This window comes from Lagopus muta, chromosome 9, assembly GCF_023343835.1.
Source record: "Lagopus muta isolate bLagMut1 chromosome 9, bLagMut1 primary, whole genome shotgun sequence".
Lineage (NCBI taxonomy): Eukaryota > Metazoa > Chordata > Aves > Galliformes > Phasianidae > Lagopus > Lagopus muta.
In genome coordinates this window covers 19685315-19705771 of record NC_064441.1, presented here as the reverse complement: position 1 = coordinate 19705771, position 20457 = coordinate 19685315, and the positions used below count along the sequence as shown (strand labels likewise).

General features: G+C 50.7%; 1 protein-coding gene and 1 long non-coding RNA gene across 4 annotated transcripts; both read right to left on the bottom strand.

Annotated features, from left to right (window-relative positions):
• Window positions 1–7449: 7449 nt before the first annotated feature.
• SOX14 (SRY-box transcription factor 14) lies at window positions 7450–8300 on the bottom strand. The gene has a single exon (XM_048954814.1). It carries the CDS (start codon window positions 8295–8297, stop codon window positions 7575–7577), a length of 723 nt encoding a protein of 240 aa, XP_048810771.1. The 5' UTR covers window positions 8298–8300; the 3' UTR covers window positions 7450–7574.
• Window positions 8301–10564: 2264 nt separating this feature from the next.
• LOC125697524 (uncharacterized) lies at window positions 10565–20022 on the bottom strand. 3 transcript variants are annotated; one of them, XR_007378829.1, is made up of 4 exons: window positions 19954–20022; window positions 13414–14055; window positions 12726–12987; window positions 10565–11096 (listed from the first exon to the last, which is right to left on the bottom strand). It is a non-coding gene; the product is annotated as an uncharacterized LOC125697524 (long non-coding RNA). The 3 variants fall into 3 exon arrangements; XR_007378828.1 differs by lacking the exon at window positions 10565–11096 and adding an exon at window positions 11353–11697; XR_007378827.1 differs by lacking the exon at window positions 10565–11096 and having other exon boundaries at window positions 11748–12987.
• Window positions 20023–20457: the final 435 nt, after the last annotated feature.

Here is a 20457-nt window from a genome sequence, read left to right as displayed (position 1 = left end):
GGTGCTGTTTGATTGCAGGGTGGGCGATGCATCGATACCTGGGATTGCTGGAAGAGTGGCAGGGACCCCCCGTGTGCCGGCGGAGGCACTTCTAACAGGTAGCCACGGGAGAAATTATATGAGGATCTATATAAATATCTGGCTGAAGATAAAGGTGTGTGTTTTTATCTGCCTGTGTAGGTATTTCCATATCTAGCTGCCTCTCCGTTTACGTATTCCTTTCAGTAAGGAGCCAACTTCTTGTACAGCTCTTCCTGCTACATGTAGCCTACAAAGGCGAGTGATGCTGATCCCTTCTCTTCCAGCCTGTGCAAAGGTCTCCGGGAGATGACTGATGGTGGTTTAACAGCCTCCTGCTTTGGGCACACAGCCTCATCCTCCTCGTGGCTATTCTGATGGGTGAGGACTTGGGGAGGAAGGAGCCACCTCCAATCAGAGCCAGCCCTGTGGGGAAGGGCTCACATAGGGTAGATTTGTTGTAATACTTGCCCGTGTTACCAAAAATGAGAGAGGGTTGCTCTTTGGCCCTTCTCCCTATAAAGGAACTTCTACCTCAGGCCCAGCCATCACCCTAAACACAACAACAACAAAAAATACAACCACAGCTCTTCAATTGGGAAGGTCTGAGGGCGCCAGGCTGATCCTGCCTTCCCTTACCCCACTCTCTCTCTGTGTGCACAGAGTGCTCAGCATGTGGACACAAACACCAGCACTCTTGCTACGCTGTCAGATGCGCCTCCACACTCACACAGGAACACACGTGGGGAATTCAGGATGATATTTTATGTTTAAATGCAAACATTCTGTTCTGGGTCAGAGAGACGCTCCCTTTGCATGTGCACAGAGCGGGCATCATATATACTGCACATACATAAAGACAGCATAGGTAGGTTGGATGTACGTTTCAATCTATGTCTGTGCACTTGGGATATATGAATGCTGTAAATAGCTGTACAATATCTGTATATTTTATTTTATAGGCACGCACATAGAGAGAGAATGAACTATTTATATAACATAAGCGTAAAGACAAGGTACATACATGTTGAGCACACAAGCTCCGTGGAATATATTATATATAGACAGTAGACACATATATAACATCTATAGCTCATATATTATTTATAGATATATACAGACATTTTCTTCCAAACTTAAACGTCTTTTTTTTTCTTTCATATTGCTAATTTCCTCAAAGTCTGCAAGGTAAACCAGGAGCTGGGGGATTGGGGAGGGGGGCAGAAGGGGAACTTCTCTTTCCCTACTTCGGCTGAATCTCTCATTATTTCTTTCTCTTTTTTAAGGAAACTTCATTGTATATTCCAGAAAAGTATATTGGTGGGGTAGGTTTACCAGAGGCAGAGAGAATGTGCAGGGAGAGAGAAAGCGAATTGATGGATGGATGGTTAAATGAATATAAATGAACTGATACCTTTACAGGAAAATAACATTTCTTTTCTTTTTTTTTATTCTATAGATCAGTGGGTTTTGTATCTGTAATTCTTTCATATCAGCAAAGAGGAAATAAACTCCCATGTAAATCATTTTCCCCCCATCTGGAAGCATATTAAAAGCATGCCTTTTTTTTTTTTCTTTTTTTTTTTTTCTTTTTTTCCTTTAAGCAGAGCCTTTTTTCCCCCTATTTGCTTATCAGTTCATCCACCATTACATTTTAAATGAAATTGCAAGACCCCCCTCTCCTCCCCCCAAATTCCGGGCTGATGTCAGAAAGAGGGAATCAGCCTCTCCCATGCTTTAGAATAACTGACCTAGATTCAATTACAGATAGACCCGGCGGAGAGGACGGCACCTCGCCGCCTTCTCAGGGGTCTCTTCAAAAAAAAAAAAAAAAAAAAAAAAACCAAAAAAAAAAAAATTAAAAAATTAAATAATAATAATAATAATAATAAAAAGTAAAATTAAAAAAAAAAAAAGAAGAAAAATTGCCCCTTCTCTTAAAAAAAAAAAAAAAAAAAGGAAATAAAATAGAAGCGGGGGGAGCTGCATCTGCTCGGGCCTCTCTCTTCGCTCTGCCCCGTGCAGCGCCCGCCCCGACGGCTCGGCCCCGGCGGCCGCCCAGCTCCGAAAGGGAGCACCGACCCAGACCGTGCCCATCACCACACCCCCACCCCAGCCCTCCCCCGGCCCTTTCGGGGGTAGTTTTGGGGAGGGGGGATCCGCTTCGAAAAGCACAGCTTGGGGATGGATGTCTCGTTGTTTCGGACGGCTGTTCCCGTGTGTGGGACACCCCGGGGACGGCCGTCCCCTCTCTCCGGGACGAGGCGGGTGGGTGAAGGATGGTGGTCCCCCCCACCCGGCCCCAGGGGGTGGGCACGGAGCTGGGCAAGAAGCGGAGCGGTTCATTTCCAAGCGGGACCGGGGCCGCTTTAGGACGCGTCGCTCACAAATATAATCTTCATATTCAGTTCAATGGAGTCTCCTTATAATTTACAGCGCCGAGATAAGGCTGGAGGATGCGGTGAGAAAAAAAAATCTGAAGCCATCCTCTCCCCCCCTGTACTGCGCTGCACCTTGGGCAGCGGAGCAGAATCCAGAATCTCAACTTCTCCCGACATATGTTTCCAGCAGATAAGTAAACAATCTGGACGTGAAATGAAAATTTTAATTAATGCAGTAATGCTATTACACCTCAAGTGTGCAAATCCCATTGCCTTGCACTGTGACAATGGGTGGGGAGGAGGAAAGAAAGCAGACAGACAACAAACCACGAGCAAATTCTAATCTGGGTTTTGCTTTTCACTCGGCTCCAATTGTTTCCATAGTTTGTTTCCTTTGAATTAATCTCACCCTTATATTTCAATAATTACCAGCTCCTCATCTCGGCCCCTCTTTCTCTCTCACACTCAAAGAGCCGCTTCCCTCTCCCTCGCTCTCCGCTTTAAATTGGGATCAACCGGGATTTAATGCCGGGCTTTGAGCGTACACATGTTTGCGTGTTGCCGTGCGGACCTGCACAGACCCCGCGCCTTATTTCGTCTGTAGCTCACAATGAGTAAATGAAGCATTTCGCTATTTGTCCTAATACAAAAAAAAAAGTGAGGAGGGCGGAGGGGGGGGGAGGGAGGGAGGGATGCTGCGTTGTCCTTTTGATGTTAATATAGAACACCCCAACTGGAACAGAGGAGAGAGAAGCGGGGAAGGCGAAATGAAGGGCTGAAGGAGAAAGGCTCAATTACAGCACATCAAAGGCCGGCAGGGCAGGGGATGCCGCTCCGCGAGGTGGGAGCAGCGCACGCTCCGTCCCCTGCGCTCCCGCGGAGCGGACCGCGCCGCACGCAGCTCGCTAAGGCGAAATTTTCAGCACTTTGGATTTTTTCCCCCCCGTTTTAAAATTTATTTTTGTTTTGTCGCCTGAACGGGGTGGGACGCGTCTCTCCCCACCCCCTCACTCCTTTTCTCGCTGCCTCTTCACCGACCCCCTGAGCCCCACGCGTGGGTCGGGGCGGCGCGGCCGTCGGGGCGGGCGGCGGAACGGAGCGGGGCCGATCGGTGCTCACCGTTAAACGCTACAATCCCGGCATGTAGCCGGGAGGTCGGGCCTGGAAGGAAACCGTAAAATCAGCCTCGCAATCTTTTTGATGTTCCAAAGTCGCTTTGAATGCCTTTGATACACTCAATAGCAAATTTACTGGGCTATTATCACTAATAAGCAGAAATAAGTAATATCTCTCAGAGACTTCTGTAAGCTTAATGTCTCCTTTAAAATAAAGTTTTTTAACATCACATAATTTCCCCCCACCCCCCATCTTTGTCTCTCCCGCAGAAGCGATTGCAAGGCTGCACCTGGGCTGCAGCTCGGGCCCGAATGCTTCCCTCTCCCCTGCTGTCTGCACTCTCCCTCCTGATCTGTACTTCGGTTAAAGGAAGCCCGAGTGGGATGGGATGCTCTTAACTGCCTCGGTGGTCCGGGGGTGGAGAAGGAGAAGGAGAAGGAGAAGGAGAAGGAGAAGGAGAAGGAGAAGGAGAAGGAGAAGGAGAAGGAGAAGGAGAAGGAGAAGGAGAAGGAGAAGGAGAAGGAGAAGGAGAAGGAGAAGGAGAAGGAGAAGGAGAAGGAGAAGGAGAAGGAGAAGGAGAAGGAGAAGGAGAGAAAAAAGGGAAGAGAAGAGAAGAGAAGAGAAGAGAAGAGAAGAGAAGAGAAGAGAAGAGAAGAGAAGAGAAGAGAAGAGAAGAGAAGAGAAGAGAAGAGAAGAGAAGAGAAGAGAAGAGAAGAGAAGAGAAGAGAAGAGAAGAGAAGAGAAGAGAAGAGAAGAGAAGAGAAGAGAAGAGAAGAGAAGAGAAGAGAAGAGAAGAGAAGAGAAGAGAAGAGAAGAGAAGGAAGCAGAGCAATGAATGGGAGCTGTGCGGGACGGGGAGCTGTGCGGAGCCGCTCCGAGGCTCCGGGGTTGGGCGCTGCGCGGCGCTGCGCGGCAGAAGCTGCGATGCTCAGCCCGGCCCGGGACAGCGCCCGACCGCGCACCCAAGGCGTGGTGCGCATAACCTCGCGGCCTTTGTGTAATGATTTTATTGAAAGAAAGAGACAGTTGTGGGGAAACAGGTTTAACGAGAAGTTATGTTTCTCCCTCGAGGGAATAGCTTTTTTTTTTTTCTCTCTCTCTCTTTCTCTCTTTTTTTTTTTTTTTTTTTTTTTAAGGTTTCCCTTTGACATCAAAGTCAGCAATCGGTTCATTGCAGTGTCAAGATCATTATTTAATTTATTTACCTCCACGAGTTAAATAGCTACACACCTGCAGACGGTAGAGCGAGCTGGAGGAATAGCTCCAATAACAGCGCTGGGGGAATGGCAGTGCAGCGCTGAGAGGGGCAGGAGGGAAGGGCAGGATGGAGGTGAGAGGGTGAGGAAGGGAGAGTAAGAAAGGGGAGGGGGGGGGAGAGATAAGGGGGGACTGAAGGGGAATGGGAAGAGGAAGAAAAGCAGAGAAGAGTGAAAATGAGGGAAAGAAGGAGAGGGAAGGAGGGAAGGAGGGAAGGAGGGAAGGAAGGGAGGAAGGGAGGAAGGGAGGAAGGGTGGAAAGAAAAGAAAGAAAAGAAAGAAAAGAAAGAAAAGAAAGAAAAGAAAGAAAAGAAAGAAAAGAAAGAAAAGAAAGAAAAGAAAGAAAAGAAAGAAAAGAAAGAAAAGAAAGAAAAGAAAGAAAAGAAAGAAAAGAAAGAAAAGAAAGAAAAAGAAAAAGAAAGAAAAAAAGAAAAGAAAGAAGCTCCTCGCTAAAGTTTCCAGCCCTCATCGCCATGGTTTTGCCCCGGCCCCGACGTGCCTGTTCCCGGCCCCGACGCGCACCCTCGGCCCGGCTGGCCCATCTTTACGAGGGCTGGGGGGCTCCCACTTGATCGGCAGCGGCGTTCTCCGCTGGGATTGACGCGGTGCCCCCCCCCGGCTGCTCCCTCGGGGCCCGGCGGGCGCGGGCAGCCGCTTCCCCCCCGCGCTACCTCCGACCATTGTCAAACTAATCTGGGTAGATGTTAAAGGACACTGAGCTATCGGTGTTATCACCGAGACTGACAGCTCCTGTCAGCTGGGGTTACATCAGCGCCCGGCGCTCCCGGCGCCGCTCTCTCTGCCCCACGCCGGCCGCATTCAGCCCGCGTGTCCCAGCGGATCGGCCCGCTGCTCCCAGGCCCTCCCGAAGCCAGCTCCTTTAATTGTCCTCATTTGTAAGAGCCGTTTTGTCATGCTAAACAAGGCTGGAGCAGCCATTCTAACCTCTCCTTTCAGCCCTTTTCTCCTCTCCCCTTTTGTTTACCTTCGCCTGATCTCTCATTTATTTATCTATCTATTCTTCCCCTGCTTACCCTCCCATTCAAGCCCCATGTATGTTAATTGTGTTATGCCGTTTAATTCTAACATCGGTCTCCAAAGAGCACTTAATGAGCAAAGCACATCCAAACACGCCGCGCTCCGCTATTCAGCTCCCGCAGACGGACCCCGCGCTCCTCCTCGCCTCCGTCCCTCCGCGCACAGACCCTCCCTGCACAAAAGACCCCGTGAATAGCGCCCGGACACCGCTAATTGTCCCTCGGCACGATGTTAATTCCTATCCCGACTTCCAAAAGTTCAATTAAAAAGAATTTAAAAAAAAAAAAAGAGAGGGAGACAGAAAGAGAATCGTCGCACCGGTAAAAAAAAAAAGCAAAAAAAAAAAAAAAACCAACAAAAAACTTCAGCGCCGCGGAGATAACTTCGCAAAGCTCACTTTTCCCCGATGGGAGGGGAGGGGATGCACCCCCTCCTCTCGGCCCCCTCCCTCGTTGTTTGCATGTATCCTCCTCCCGCAGCCGCCGGCTTTCCCCGAGGGGTTCCGAGCGGAGCCCGCAGCGACGCGGGACGCGGTGCGGGGCGGTGCGGAGCAGCCCGGTGCGCACCGTCGGGACTCGGAGCTGCGGGACGGGCACCGCGTTCACACCGAGCAGCGAACAACTCCGGCTTGCTTTCATTCCGAACGGCTTTGTTCAACCAACGAAAAGGTTCAACGAGGTAAAACCCTACCGGATACACAAGCTTTGGTTTTTCCTTCCCAAGACATGGCGAAAACATATTTAAATGACCATCATTTTTATTATTATTATTCGCTTCTCCGTTATTAGTAGTATTAGTATCAGTATCGTTCATTTGTTTTGTACAATTCTACCGCCTGACTTCATACCTGACGCTCTGCCTAAAGTAAACTTAGATCTAATCTCACTGGATCACACAAATTTAAGGACTATCCGTTTTAAATTAAGCAAACACTATCATATGTTTTAAATATAAATGCTTCTCTCCCTCTGTTTTGCTTTTTTTTTTTCCCCCTCCCTTTTTTAACTTTGAAGAGCCTTTTCCCGACACGAAAAGCAATTTCTTATTTTCCCGAGTAGTGCGTGGTGGCAAAATATATAGAGATTTATATATATAACACAGCCGCTCTCGTCTTTCAATGTGCAAAAGGAAAACAAACCCCCCACCCCCCCGAAAAAAAAAGAACAGAGCAGGACCGGGACATCCCAAAGTCACATCCAAGTGCCGTGAGACCATGGAGAACTCAGAGACGTTCAGGGAATAAATAAAAATCACCGCCTCTCTCTTATTTTTTTTTCCCCCCTCTTTGTCCCAGAGGGGCAGTTCGAGGTTCGCGCTTCTCTTTTTTTTTTTTTTTTCGTTCTTTTTTTTTTTCCTTTTTTTTTCCGGATTTTCTGAGTTGTTTGTTTGTCTTTTTCTTTTTCTTTTTTTTTTTTTTTTTTGTTATTCGCTTTTTTTTTTTTCCTTTTTTTTTTTTTTTTCCTTTTTTTTTCCGGTTTCCTTTTAAAACACATTTACAACTCGGCCCGGTGCCCGGATCCTATCCGTTCCCGTTGTCGCAGGTTCTACCCCCACCCCATCCCACCCCCCCTCCCCAAACCCCACCCCGGGGCCCTGGGGCAACTCCCAGCATCTCCGCGTCCCCCGGGGCGCATCCGCGGCTGTCCGGGCTGCAGAGTCTTGGCTTCGGGAGGCTCCGGCTGGGTTTTATATACATGCACACGGAGGAATCCCGGTCCGGTCGGCTCCCCGAGGTGGGGGCCGCCCGTAGGGTTGTGGGCGGGTGTTACATAGCAGTCGCGTGTGCTGAAGAATAGGGATCTATGCCAGTCTTGGTCATGCCCGGGAATAATATGTAGGCAACCGGAGGCTGCAAACTGGAGGCCGACCAAGCGGTACAGTTACACGGCACCACGTAGCCCGGGTTGGTCGGCGAGGGATGGGTGTGGGTGTGTTGGCTGGGGCAGCTCAGGCTGCCGAACGCCCCGTTCTGGTATCCCAAGGTGGAGGCGTAGGGCAGGGTGCCGGTGGCCAAGGTGTGAGGAACCTCGGTCATCTTCTGAATGGCGCTGGAGCTGAATTGGCTGGGGTCAAGTAAGGAGTAAGGTGCTGAGGTGGGGGGCAGGAAAGCCCTGGCCTTCTCCGGGGAGCTCAGCAGCGAGTCAGTGGCCCCCACGGGAAGCCCGGCGGCCTTTAAGGGATCGGTTTCCCCCAGGTAAGGCAAAGGGAAGACATACCTGTCCTTTTTGAGCAGGTTCTTGGGCTTGCGCCGGGGCCGGTACTTGTAGTCGGGGTGTTCCTTCATGTGCTGCGCCCGCAGCCGCTTGGCCTCGTCGATGTAGGGCCGCTTCTCCGCTTCGGAGAGCAGCTTCCACTCCGCTCCCAGCCGCTTGCTGATTTCCGAGTTGTGCATTTTGGGGTTCTCCTGGGCCATCTTGCGCCGCTGGCCGCGGGACCAAACCATGAAGGCGTTCATGGGGCGCTTGATATGGTCGCTGGGTTTGGACATGCTGCGGGCGGGCGGGCGGACGGCGGGACGCGGCGGTGCGGGGCGCTCTGCGGGCACCGCAAGGAGGAAGAGGAGGAGAAGGAGAAAGAAGAGGCGGCCGGGGCAGCCGGAGGAGCTCCAGGCGCGGGCTCAGCTGATCATCACAGTCCTCCGCCGACGCCGTCCCCGCCGGGAGCCGCGCCGGGGCGGGGCGCGGGGAGGCGCGGAGCGGTGCGGTGCGGCCCGCGGGGAAACGCGGGGCGGCCCGCGGGGCCCGGCGGGCGGCTAGGCGGGCGGCGAGCCGCCGGGCACAGCTGCGGGCCGGCGGTGGGGACGCGGAGCGGCGCGGGGCAGTTCAAAGGCGAGGGGCTGCGGCGAGCGGGCTGACATAGTGGCAGGGCGTTCACAGCGCGGCTGGGCGCCCAATCAGCGCGGAGGGGGACCAGCTTAAAAAGAGAGGGAGAGAGGAAGGGCGAGAGGAAGAGGAGGGGAGGGGACAGGACAGGGGAGGGCGGAGGAGGAGGAAGAAAGGAGGGGAAAGGAGGACCCCCTCCCCCCCGCGCCCCTCCACCAGCGCGCAGATTAAAGGGAAGGCTTTGTAAGTTGCCGCGCTAACAGCGAGCGGAGCGGGGTGGGGGGAAGGCACCGGGACCCCCGGGATGTGCGGACCGGAGGTGCCGAGGTCCCGAGACTCTCCGCAGCCGTCGGGGCTGAGAGCACCGCGCTCCGCCGGGCCGAGGCCTCTCCCCGCTGCCAATTCCCCCGCTCCGCAGCCCCGCTTAACCCCGGGAGCCGGCCCGCGTCCCGGCTCGCTTTGAATAATTGCCTGCCTCCTTCCAAACGCCCGTAGGGAAAATATTTATTAAATGGAAACAATTGTTCCGAATCCCGACGGGGGCCGCGTTTGTTCGTGGCTTATTGGTTTTGAGCACCTGCTCGGTTAACAAACCTGCTCCGAACTGTCCCCTTCGGGTCACCCCTTGTCCCGGCGCGGAGCGTTCCGGCCGCTCTATGGCTAACGGGGGAAGAAACGAGATGCGGGCCGGGCGGGGGGCTCGGACCGGGCCGGCGGTGCGGTCCGCAGCCCCGCAACCTCCGCGCTCCCCCCGCCGACCCCCGGAGGCAACTCCGGCTCCCGTCGGAGCGGTCCCCGCTCTGCCATTGGCGGTTGTTCGCTACCCCCGGAGTAGTAATAAGAATAACAACAACGATAATGATAACATATCATCAACCACCCTCGGTTATTTCCTGCTTTTCTTTTTTTTTTTTTTTTTTTTTTTTTTGCTTTTTTTTTTTTTTTTTTTTCCCTCCTTTCCGCTCGCAAGAAATGATTTTCATTTCCCCGTATGCGTGCGGGGCCGGGAGGAGGAGGAGGAAGAGAAGGAGGAGGAGGAAGATGGGGGCACGGTTTAGAGTCCGCTCACCTGGACGATGCCGGCGGGGCCGGAGACTTTTTTGGCTGCCTCCACCCGCGCCGTCCCAGAGGCTTTTTTCGTTGCGTTTAGAAATGTGTTGGAAATTTCTCAGCCCCATTCCCCAATAGCGGGGGCTGCGGTTCGGGCTCCCCCTCTCTTAACTCCCGGCACGGGGGAAACCCATGGGGAAACCCCTCCAACCCCTTCTCAAGATGAAGTCCCACAAGCTTCTCCCCCAGCAGCCTCTCTCGGGGACCCGCGACAAAAAAAAGGGGTTGCAGGAGGCCCCTTTCCCCGGAATTTCCCCCCGGATTTCCCCCCCTTAGGAGTGCCCACAACGTTACCCCCTTCGGGCAGCTCCGTGCCACGCGTGGCCCCGACTGGGAGGGATCAGGGACGGTATAGGCGGGCGACCCGAATGGAAACTACTTCCACTCCCCCCCCCTCCCCCGAGCCGTGGGGGCAGCCCCTCGTGTATCGTGTTTTCCTCCTCCTCCGTTTAAAATACAAAACTACCTTTGTTTTCATTGCTTATTCTCGGATACTTCGAGGATGGGGGGGGGGGGGGGGGGGGTGGGGGAAGTGGGGGAGTGGAATATATACATCATTTGTCATCCCGTGTTCGAATTGAAGGAGGGAAACCTGGCGCCGTTTGCCAAAATTCGGCTCGTTCGGAAGGGAGCGATGGCTCTGCCCGCTCCCAAAAAGTCTTTCCGAGCTTCGCAATATTCACGATAAAAACCAGTCAGGTCTGCTTCCATTGGCTGCTACCTTCGCCGCGATGCTTCGCTCCGATCGGGAGCTCGGGGCGTTTCGGGTTGGGTGGTGTTCATCTCCATCCTATAGAAGTTAAAAGAGAGAAAGAGAGAGAGAGAGGAAAAGCAAGATTTCCCGCGAGGTGCTGATGCCCCAATCCTTAAACACTCCCATTGGTAACAACCCCGCCTCTCCTGGCAGCAGAGCGCCTGTTGCATCCCCCAAGGAAATTCGGGGCTTTTTGGGAACTTCGTAGCAAGCAGCAGCGATTTCCAGGGCGATGCCACATTGTTTAAACATCAAAACGGAAAGCGCAATTACGAATGACATCATCGTAACGCAGAAAGATAAGAAGATGCTGATATGGAAACGTTACAATGGTATTCTCGGTGGGAGTTCATTCGGAGTAACTTTAAATTCCAGGAGATCGTGGAGCCTGAAATGTGACAGGAGCACAAACAGAGCGATGCTTCTGTCTTCATCCTCCTCCTCGCAGCAAACCCGGTTGGGCACTGGTGGAATGGCACAGCAGTTCGAACTTGAAAGTGCCCAGATCTAAACTTTAATTGCTGGAGGATAATGGATCACGAAAGAATGTTTTGCTTCCTGTCTGTGCTTCGGGCATCGGGCAAAAGGAGGGGATCTGAAACTGAAAGGAGCGCGTTTTGGAGAGCCTTTCAGACCGGGTGCTGCCCGTGTCACAGCCCCGGTGCCATTCCCTCTGGCAGCAGCACTCAGTGCCTATGTACGCAACGAGCTCAGTGCCCAGGCTGAATATTGAGGCAGTTTTCATCCCTATTTGATTATTTTTTTCTTTACATGCAAATGCATAAGCAAGTTTTTTCACACACGTGCCACATATTGAAACAGATCCATTTAATCACAAGCCATCACCATACATACTTAATTAATTTTAGTCTGTAAAATATTTGCACACGCACTCACCCAAGCACTGATGCATTCAGAGATGCCATGCAGAACACAGCCTGCATCTACAGGACATTCTCAGTGCACATCTGTGGTATTTCTTGCTCAGCACCTCCCAGCCCCAAGGAGCACCACTCATAGAAATGGGGGCACCCAGAGTTACGTGGGTGCAGCCCTCTGCATGGGCAGGTGTAAGGGAGCAGGTCACCACCTCATGCTTTAGGCAGGGGGATGGATGTGTCAGACCCCATCAGCCCCAGTCTTCATCCTCACATCAGCCAACACGAGGTGGGAAGCAACCACGTTCTCCAGGAGGATAATCACTACAGAAAAAACACAGATTCCTCTCAGCTCCAATAACGAGCACCAGCTTTACACTCTGAAGCTGAAAAGTTTGCAGCCCCATCCGAAGCTTCATTTTCATTCTGCTCCTTCCACCTGGCTGTGATGCTGCATGATTGCCAGCAAGCACCCTGTCCCTTATTACAGTGCTGGGTGTTTTTACCAAACACTTCTCCCCACAGGTGATATGCTCATTATTTTCCAAACTTGGTGACAATTCTATTTCTTCCACAGCCCTATTTTTTTTTTTTTAATAAATAATGAGGAGGGCAATTAATGGCAATTAATGCTTGCAGACCAAAGGATATCACCCCAGGGAACCTCTAGTGCTGGGAAAGCTGTCTGTATCAGAACAAGGTGACACATGAATGAGTCCAATGTGTTTTGCTGCCTCCTGACAGAGGGAACATCCCAATGGGGCTGCCTTACAACATGGCTTTAAACTGAATTACAGCAGCCTGCAAGGACCAGTATGGCCCCAGTGCTCTGAGCAGCACCATCCACAGCCAGTGGGCATCACTTGGGATACCACTGCAGTGTGTAGCACTACAGGGGCAGAGAGCACCAATGCTGCCTGGGCAGGGTCAGACCACAGCTGGGATAAGCCCCAAAAGTCCCCCATCACAGCCCCTGCAGAAGGAGATGGGGAGATCTTTACATGCTTCCTCTGCATCAAAGACAGCAGGTGGGAGAGTTGAGATCCTCTCTGATATAGGAAGGACATTCACTGTGGCCTCTCATGTAAACCCAGTGCTCAGCACAGAGCTGACATCCCAGATACCCCACAGTTGGGAAGCTCCAGTCCTATCCCTTACTCTGTGCTGCTGACAAGAAGACCTGAGCTCAAAAGTGCAGAGCAGGCTGGTAAGGAAAGGGGGTGTCTTTTATTGGAACAACTGATAGAGTCAGGAAAGATAAATAAATAAAATCACAGACAGTCTCTCAGGCACATGAGCTCTGCGACACAAACAGCAACTTCCAAGGAAAGCACCAAAGCTGAACTGTTTACCTTGAGACCTTGCTGGGAGCCTGACACCCCATTGGTGGTAATGCAGCCCTCCTCCCTGCTGCAGGAAGCAGGGTTGTCCTTAATGACATGCTAGGCATGGAGAAACAGGGGGCTGTACAAGGGCTGGGTGAGGGGCTCAAGGTGGGGAGGGAACTGACCACCAGGGCTCTGCTTGTGGGATGAGCTCAGCAGTAGAACTTCTGGGTTACTGACATCAGTCCAAAGCTACATGTGATGCTCTGTCAGATCCAGCAGCTGTTTTCTGCAAACAAATGCTCAAAAGTGTTATTTTCCTGCTATTATCCTCAAGCAGTTAAATCATCATAGAATCACAAAATGATTTGTGTTAGAAAGGATCTTACAGCCCACCTAGTTCCAACCCCTGCCATGGGCTGCCTCCCCACCAGGTCAGAATCATTCATGTTGGAAAAGACCACTAAGATCCCATAGTCCAACCATCAGCCCATCACCACCATGCCCACTAAACCACATTTCCACGTGTCACATCTACCCCTTTCAAGGCATCAAACAAGAACCAGGTAATTCCCTCCCTGGCCTTCCCACATGTACTGATGGGTGAATATGATCAACTGAAGTGCCCCAAGTACAAAGCTGTGAGCAGATAACACTTAAGATCCATCAAAGATCCAAACAGCAGACAATTTCTCTTGCTACAAAGACTCCATACCTCTTCTCCCCATTCACACAACTGTTCTCAGCATCTCCAGGTGAAGCTACAGAGGTGTGTTGGGATACTGTAAGCACCAAAGGCCATTTGTTGCCAGTGACACACTCCCAGTACAAAGACTGGGCTCTAAGAACACTGATAGCCAAGCGTTGTCTCTCAGAGCCCTGAAGAAATCATCCATTCTGTGATCCAAAATAGTCTGGGTAGCCTCAAGATCAGTCAGGGAGGTTTTATGTGTTATTTAGATTCCAAATTGCTGGAGATGACCACAGTAGTCAGAGATGCTCCATGGCAATAAGAGCTGATCAGTAGATGCTCATTCACCTCAAATCCAAGACCCTCAGTAGACCATTGGCTGCAGTTGCCATCTATCAAACACAGCTTTGGACTGATGTGGTGAAATAAAATCTTAACAGCCAGAACAGTGCCCAGAGCTCACACAGGACAGTTGTCTCAGATGTCACATTCTGGTGGGGACAGATGATGATGGGTCCCCATCAGTAACAAGGGAGGTCTCCAGCATTCACTCCTGGGCTGCAGAAGTTGTTCCTCCTTTGGAACAGCAAGGCTGTGGCCCTCAGCCATGCCATGAGCATCCTCCCTGGGCATCATATGAACCTTCTGCTCAGTCAGGCTGTGAAACTGATGTACAGAGCCAGTAGGGGGGAGGGAAAGAAAAAAAGTCACTGCTGGACCCCAAAACACATCAAGCACATCAGTGAAGTGCTTTGGTAGAGATGATCTCTAATGCCTTGCAACAGCAGGAGAACCACCCAGCCTAGATGGAGGACATAGCCTTACTTGGACAGAAAAACTGCTGCAAGATAGATACAACGACTAGAAACAGGAACTGGTGTTGCAAAAAGTGTTCCTGGCTTGTTTGCTGTGTGCCCTCTCCCACCCTGCCCAGCCCAGCCCCACTCATTATGCTGTAGCATCCTAACTCCAGCCTCAGCCTCCTTGGCAAATGCATCCCCACACAGCAAACCCAACTTTGGGGAAGTTTCAGGAAGTAGTTTGGGGGGGATGGTACAGATTCTATGATCATGGCTGGAGGAAATTTATTATATTTTTAATTGAATTTTGTGTGTTATGCTCAGATACTACAGTAGTGGGTCCTTTATCAATTGTTAACACGAATACTAATGAATACTAATGCTAATCATTTGTTTCTGGAAACAAATGCCACAGATATTTGATGGAAAAGTCTCTCTGAATTTTAACACTAGAAATAATGAAATGCATCAGAATCCTTGTGGTGCCAGCAGACAAAACCCTACAGTTACAATATGGTGACACAGAACGTGAGCTATGGAGGAGTCATCGCCCGCATTGATGTAGGTTGCTCCACAAGTAATGCCTCCTATTTATTTCCATGCAGAAGACAGCAGCCACAAATAACACTACTTGCAAGAGCAAGTTCTCAGCTACAAAACACTGTTTTTCCATATAGTCACCACCTTTAGGTCTGCATTTTCACTAGTGATTAACATATGGGTGGGGAAGGTGCAACCCCTACTGCCATACCGCCAGCACCTGCCTATGATGCTGTGGGCCAACATAATTAAATAGGAAGCATTAGTTTTGCAGCAGCTCTTGTAGCAACTGATGCAGTCGTGCCAGGGCCCAGATATTGTTCTCACACCACCCCCGAGGGCAACCACCCTTGCCCAGGCAAGAGGAACAGCCAAAGGGTCTCCTCCAGCATCCACCCCATAGGGCAGGACTTGGCACATCCACCAGTGCCCACAGCAGAGCAATGCCTCCCACTCAACTTGCACAGAGCCCATCTCTCCAGCAGCTACTGGCTCTTGACGAGGTTGGGAGATGGAAGCAAGCTTTATTTTTCAACCACTCACCCCAAATGGGAAAGCATGTTGCTAACCCTTTCCTAACCCTCCAGATAGGGATTTTGTGGGGAATAAATTCGCCAGCAGGAGATTCCAGAAACTGCCAATTAACAAAAGGCTTGGATGAAGCATGCCTTATATCTTGTTCCAGATACAGTCACAGAGGTTTATACAGGGGTGGGGGAAAGCAAACGTTTAAGGGAGGGCCTGCTCTGGAGCACACCCAGTCTGCAGCACCTGCAAATTTCACCCCCAGGATAAATAACTGAGATATCTCCGTCACTTGAGGCTGCTCAAATTATTCATAGCAAATAAATTACCAGGTGCATTCAGTCTGTTGTTCACCCCTCCTTCCTTTTCCTACACTCTCATGAATCACTTGGAAATAGATTCTGATTTCTGCAAGAGTGTCTATTAGTCATAATAAAGAGACGTGGCACAGCTCACATGAACGCATGTGGCCAATGGGCTGTCAGCAAGTAGTTGTTTCAGGTCCGGTACCCTCCACCTGACTGGTGATTCAGGGTGTTTGCTACTGCTTCCGAGCCCCACTCAGTGATGAGACTTCTTTTGTTTTTAAATCCTTTTTAGGGAGAGATGGGAGTGAAGTAGGACCATGGAGATGCACAGCACAAGCATACTCTGCCAGGCAGGAATCCCTCACAGCTCTCACAAACATAGAATCCTTAACATTGGAAAAGGCCCTTCAGATCCCCAAGTTCAACCCCAGCCCACCCCCACCATGCCCACTGACGTCATCCCTCAATGCCACACCTCCATGGCTCTGAACACCTCCAGGGATGGTGACCCCACTTTCATGTGCAGCTGTGCCAACCAACGTACATATGAGTGGGGATAGAGGTCCTCATGAACCTCCATGAACCACCATACCAAAGCAATACATTCTGTTCCTGGGTAAATATATGGGTATATATATCCCTCATACAGCCAACAGCTTCAGGCCTGGTCACCAAGAAGCTATGCAGCACAGAGGACCAGCATCATTGTTCTATCTGAGCCTCTGCAAGTCTGCCTTAATAAATAAGCATGTCATGCTTGTCCATGGACATCCAGGATCCCACTGGTCATGGAGGGAGAGAAAACTTGTTATTGTTAGAATGCAATTTGCACTGCATATAAATGGAGAGTTAAGGGGATGTGGGTGGGAAGAGAGGAGGAGAAGGAGGTGCTGTGTCTGGACTTCTCCACCACAGTCAGGTTGCAGGGGATGGGAGACTTGTTTGATTACCAGCCAAACAATGAGCAGCACTATTCAAACACATCCAATTACTGTTGTTATTCAATGGGCAGAGGCCAACATGAGAATGAAAATGCAGGAGCAGAGAGGTCTTCGCCTGGGAAAGCGTGTAGGAGCCTTGTAACACTCTGCTCTGAAAAGGGATTTAATCAACAGTGACAAATTTGCAGGGTGAGGAGAGAGAATGAGTGCATTGTGCACAGCACTGACTTTTCACACTTCCTCCAACACAGGGCATGCTGATAACCCCCCAGCCATCACTTCCCCCAGGAAGGACTGAAATCAGGCTGCCCCTTGCATTTAAACCCAGCCCAGGGCCTTTATCCAAGAGAAACATCTCAGTTCCCCTCTGATGCTCTGTTTCTACCGAGATCCTGAGTATCTGATGGCTTCTGGAGTTCAAACCATCTCCCAGCCCTACCAAACATGGGTCAGAGAGGCCACTCTGCTGTTTTGCCAAGCTGCTTGCTCCTCTCCCATGGCAGCCCTACTTGGTGTTGGTTTTCACATGGCTTCTTGCAGCGGTATCACAGAACCACAGAATGGTTTAGGTTGGAAGGGACCTGTGGAGGTTACCTGCTCTAAACTCAAAATGTCAGGTTTTAAGAACAAAGCAGCTGCTGTTGCACAGTTTTACCAGAATATAGGTAGCTTTGTATGTGACCTTAGTGCCACCCTTGAGGCTGCTGTGGTACAAGCAACAATGTAAGGACACATCACATCCTCAATCTGGAGCTCATTCTGCTCTCTTTCTGCTAGCATCACTCATTTCTCCATCCATTGGAGTCCCCGGGTCACAGCTGAGTGCCATCAGAAGGGGCCCTGGCTCCTCAAGCCTCTCAGTATGGAGGACATCCACTGTGTGTGAAGCTGGGGCCCCAAAGTGAAGAGTCTCCCCAGTAAGACAAAGTGGAGCTCAGTCTCATTTCTGCACATACGTTGCTTTTCAGAGCTGGGTTCCCAAAACAGACTCCAAATATTAAGGGGGGGGGGAGGGGGGGAGAAGGAAATCTTCCTTCTCATGTGGGTTCTTCTCACCAGCTCCTGGTGTTGGAAGCATCCCAGCACACAGCTCCCACAGGGCTGAAGGTGCTGATGAACCCTGGGGGAAGGCAGCCTGGCTGTGCCAAGCCTATCCCCACAACTGTCCCAACACGTGTGTGAGCAGACTATTTTCACCAGTTTACAGCTCAGGATTCTTTTCCATTTAGTCAGTCCTGGTTGAGCATTTGATCGCTTACTGACAGGAATCGCAGCCCAAAGCCCTTCCCTCTGACTCATGCAATGCCTGCCAGGTCTGCGTTGGGCTGTCTGGGTCACATGCATTCACTCCTCCTGGGCAAGACCACAGGATCAGAACCAAAATAGGATGGGAACACCCAAGAGCACAGGGAGGACAGAATTCCAGGGAATTCAGCACCTTGACCCCATTATTTTGCTCCTGGGAGCTGATCCCTCTGCACTAACTGGAGAGGACAAGCAGAGCCTGTTTGAAATGAAAGGACTCCTGGGTGAGTTCCTCCAGCCAAGTCAACCTGGTGGCTCCAGCAAGAAGGCTTATGATGTCTCTGGTCAGAGTGGCTTTTCATACATTTGTCCTTTCTACAAGATTTGGGTTAACTTATGTAGCCCTAGATTGATACTATAATGGCATCCTGTTTTGTTTTGTTTTTTTCCCCCTTGAAAACTTGCCTAATTTCTAAGGCAAGGGTTTGCAAAGATGCTGTCCCTTCCCCCCCCCCCCCCCCCCTTTCCCTGTTGCTGTCACACAACATTTGTATTTCAAGCCCTATTCCCTTGGAAGGACTTCTTATTCTAATGCAGCAAATTTCAAGGATGCAAATGCATTTTCTGTTTCCCTTGCAAAACAGGAATATTTCTCCTGTGGAAATTTTCCATTAAAAAAAAATAATAACAACAACCAAAGCACGAGCAATATTCCACCTTTTGGAATCTGAAATAGATCTGGAACCGTGCCTGAGGAAAAGAAGGGGAAGGAAAAGAGGAATGCCATAGAATGCCTTTATAAAACACCCTCACTCCCACGGGGTGCAGCACGGGCAGGTCCTGGCTGCTCTGAAATAGCTCTGTGCTATTGGAGTGAGAGGACCAGATCACAGCCTGCCTCACTGATCAGCACCAGGGGAAGGGCAGCCAGCAGGGAAACCCTATGGAGGGAGAGAGGTTGGGGTGCTCTGCCTGGGAATGCAGCCATTGGAGGGCAGGTCAATGAAGTAGAGAGGAATCCCAAAGCTTTCATTAGAAGAGTGCAAATCACTGCTAAAAGCTCTCCCCTCTCTGACCCCCCCATCCAGAAGTGGCTAATCCAGCCTGGCTGCCTTCAAATTTGATCTTTGTGCTCAAATGTAGCTGAATCCAACTGGAAACAAAGCAACCGCTCCCTTGGTCCCAGAAGGTCTATCTGATCTCCTTATTTCTGTACAACCAGAAGTGTTCCTAAAAGAATCATAGGATTTTTAAGGTTGAAAAGACTGCTAAGGTCAACAAGTCCAACCATCAACCTGTGCCCACCATGTCCATTAAGCTACATCACTCAGTGTGACAGCTATCCTCTTCTTCAACACCTCCAGGGACAGAGACTCCACCACTTCTCTGGGCTGCCCGTGCCAGTGCCTCAACATCCTTTCAGAGAAGAATTTCTCCCTAATACCCAACCCAGTATGCAACCCAAAAGATGCAGGAAACCCAGTCTGCATTAGCCAGGATGGGATCTCTGAACCATAGGGAACATTGTTTCAGTGCTGAGGATGCCAGACCAAACTGGATCCAGGACCACAGGCTTCTACTCTCTACAAGATCACATCTCCAGCAGTAATCACCAAGAGAAGGTGACCACTTCCAATGGGCACAAGCAGAATGAAACAAGATGCCCATGAGGGGCATGGGAATCAGGCCTTTTCCTTGGCAGTGGGAGCAAATGCAGAAACACCTGAGTCTTCCATGGATTTTCCACCACAGCAGGTGAAGCTGACAAGCTGTGGCTTTCCTGCTGTTAAACTGGTCACTGCATGGTGGGTGCAGAGCTGCCTTAGGGCTGGGGACATTCCATACCCCATGGCATATGAGAGGCAGCTTGTTTTCTGCTTGTATATGCATGGAAGTCTTGAAAACCTGTACTTAAAAGCATAGTGGGGACAAGTGAGGTGGGAATTGCTTTCCTGCTTTTTCCCTGCTCACCAGGAAACTCAGGCTGGCTCTTACTATGCCCAGTAGACCCACATTACCTCCTGCTACTAAGAGCTCACAGTGTGCAGCCACAGGCTCCCCAGGGAGAACATAAGGGAGACACAGGAAAGAGTTAATAACAGATTGTAACAACCAGCAAGATCAATGTGATGGAACAGTGATACAAGAGGCATAACAACAAAGGGACCAGCACAATGGAAAGGTGTTACAAAGAAAACTGCTCACCTGGCTCTGAAGATCTAGGCTTGCAACAGAAACTCCACAAGGGAGGGATCTCCAACCAGAGATCCTTCCCTAGTGGCAGCCAGCCCTTAAATGAGGTCTAAGAGAGGTGCAGCCAGGCTCCACCCCTTCCAGTCACACAGCTGAATTGCCTTCACCTGTGCTCCCAGGGTTGACCGACTCCTTTCCCTGGGTGCTCAATCAGTGGGTCAGGCCATGACTCAACAGTTCCCATACACAGATAAAACGTGAGCTTGCTGTGTGACAAGAGTGTGGAGCAAGGATGCCCCGTGTGCTGGGATGCCTCTGGTCCCTGCTCTGAGGGTGTTCAGCCCCAGAGCATTCTCAGGGCTGCTCCTTTCCCACTCCTCCTGCTCATACCATGGCAGAAAGAGGACGTCCCTCACATTAAAATCCGTCTGACTCCATGTCTCGAGTCCTCTTCTTATTTATTTCCATCTGGGTGACACGGCTGATCTCCTGCTGCACTTCAGCCTGTTTTCCTCG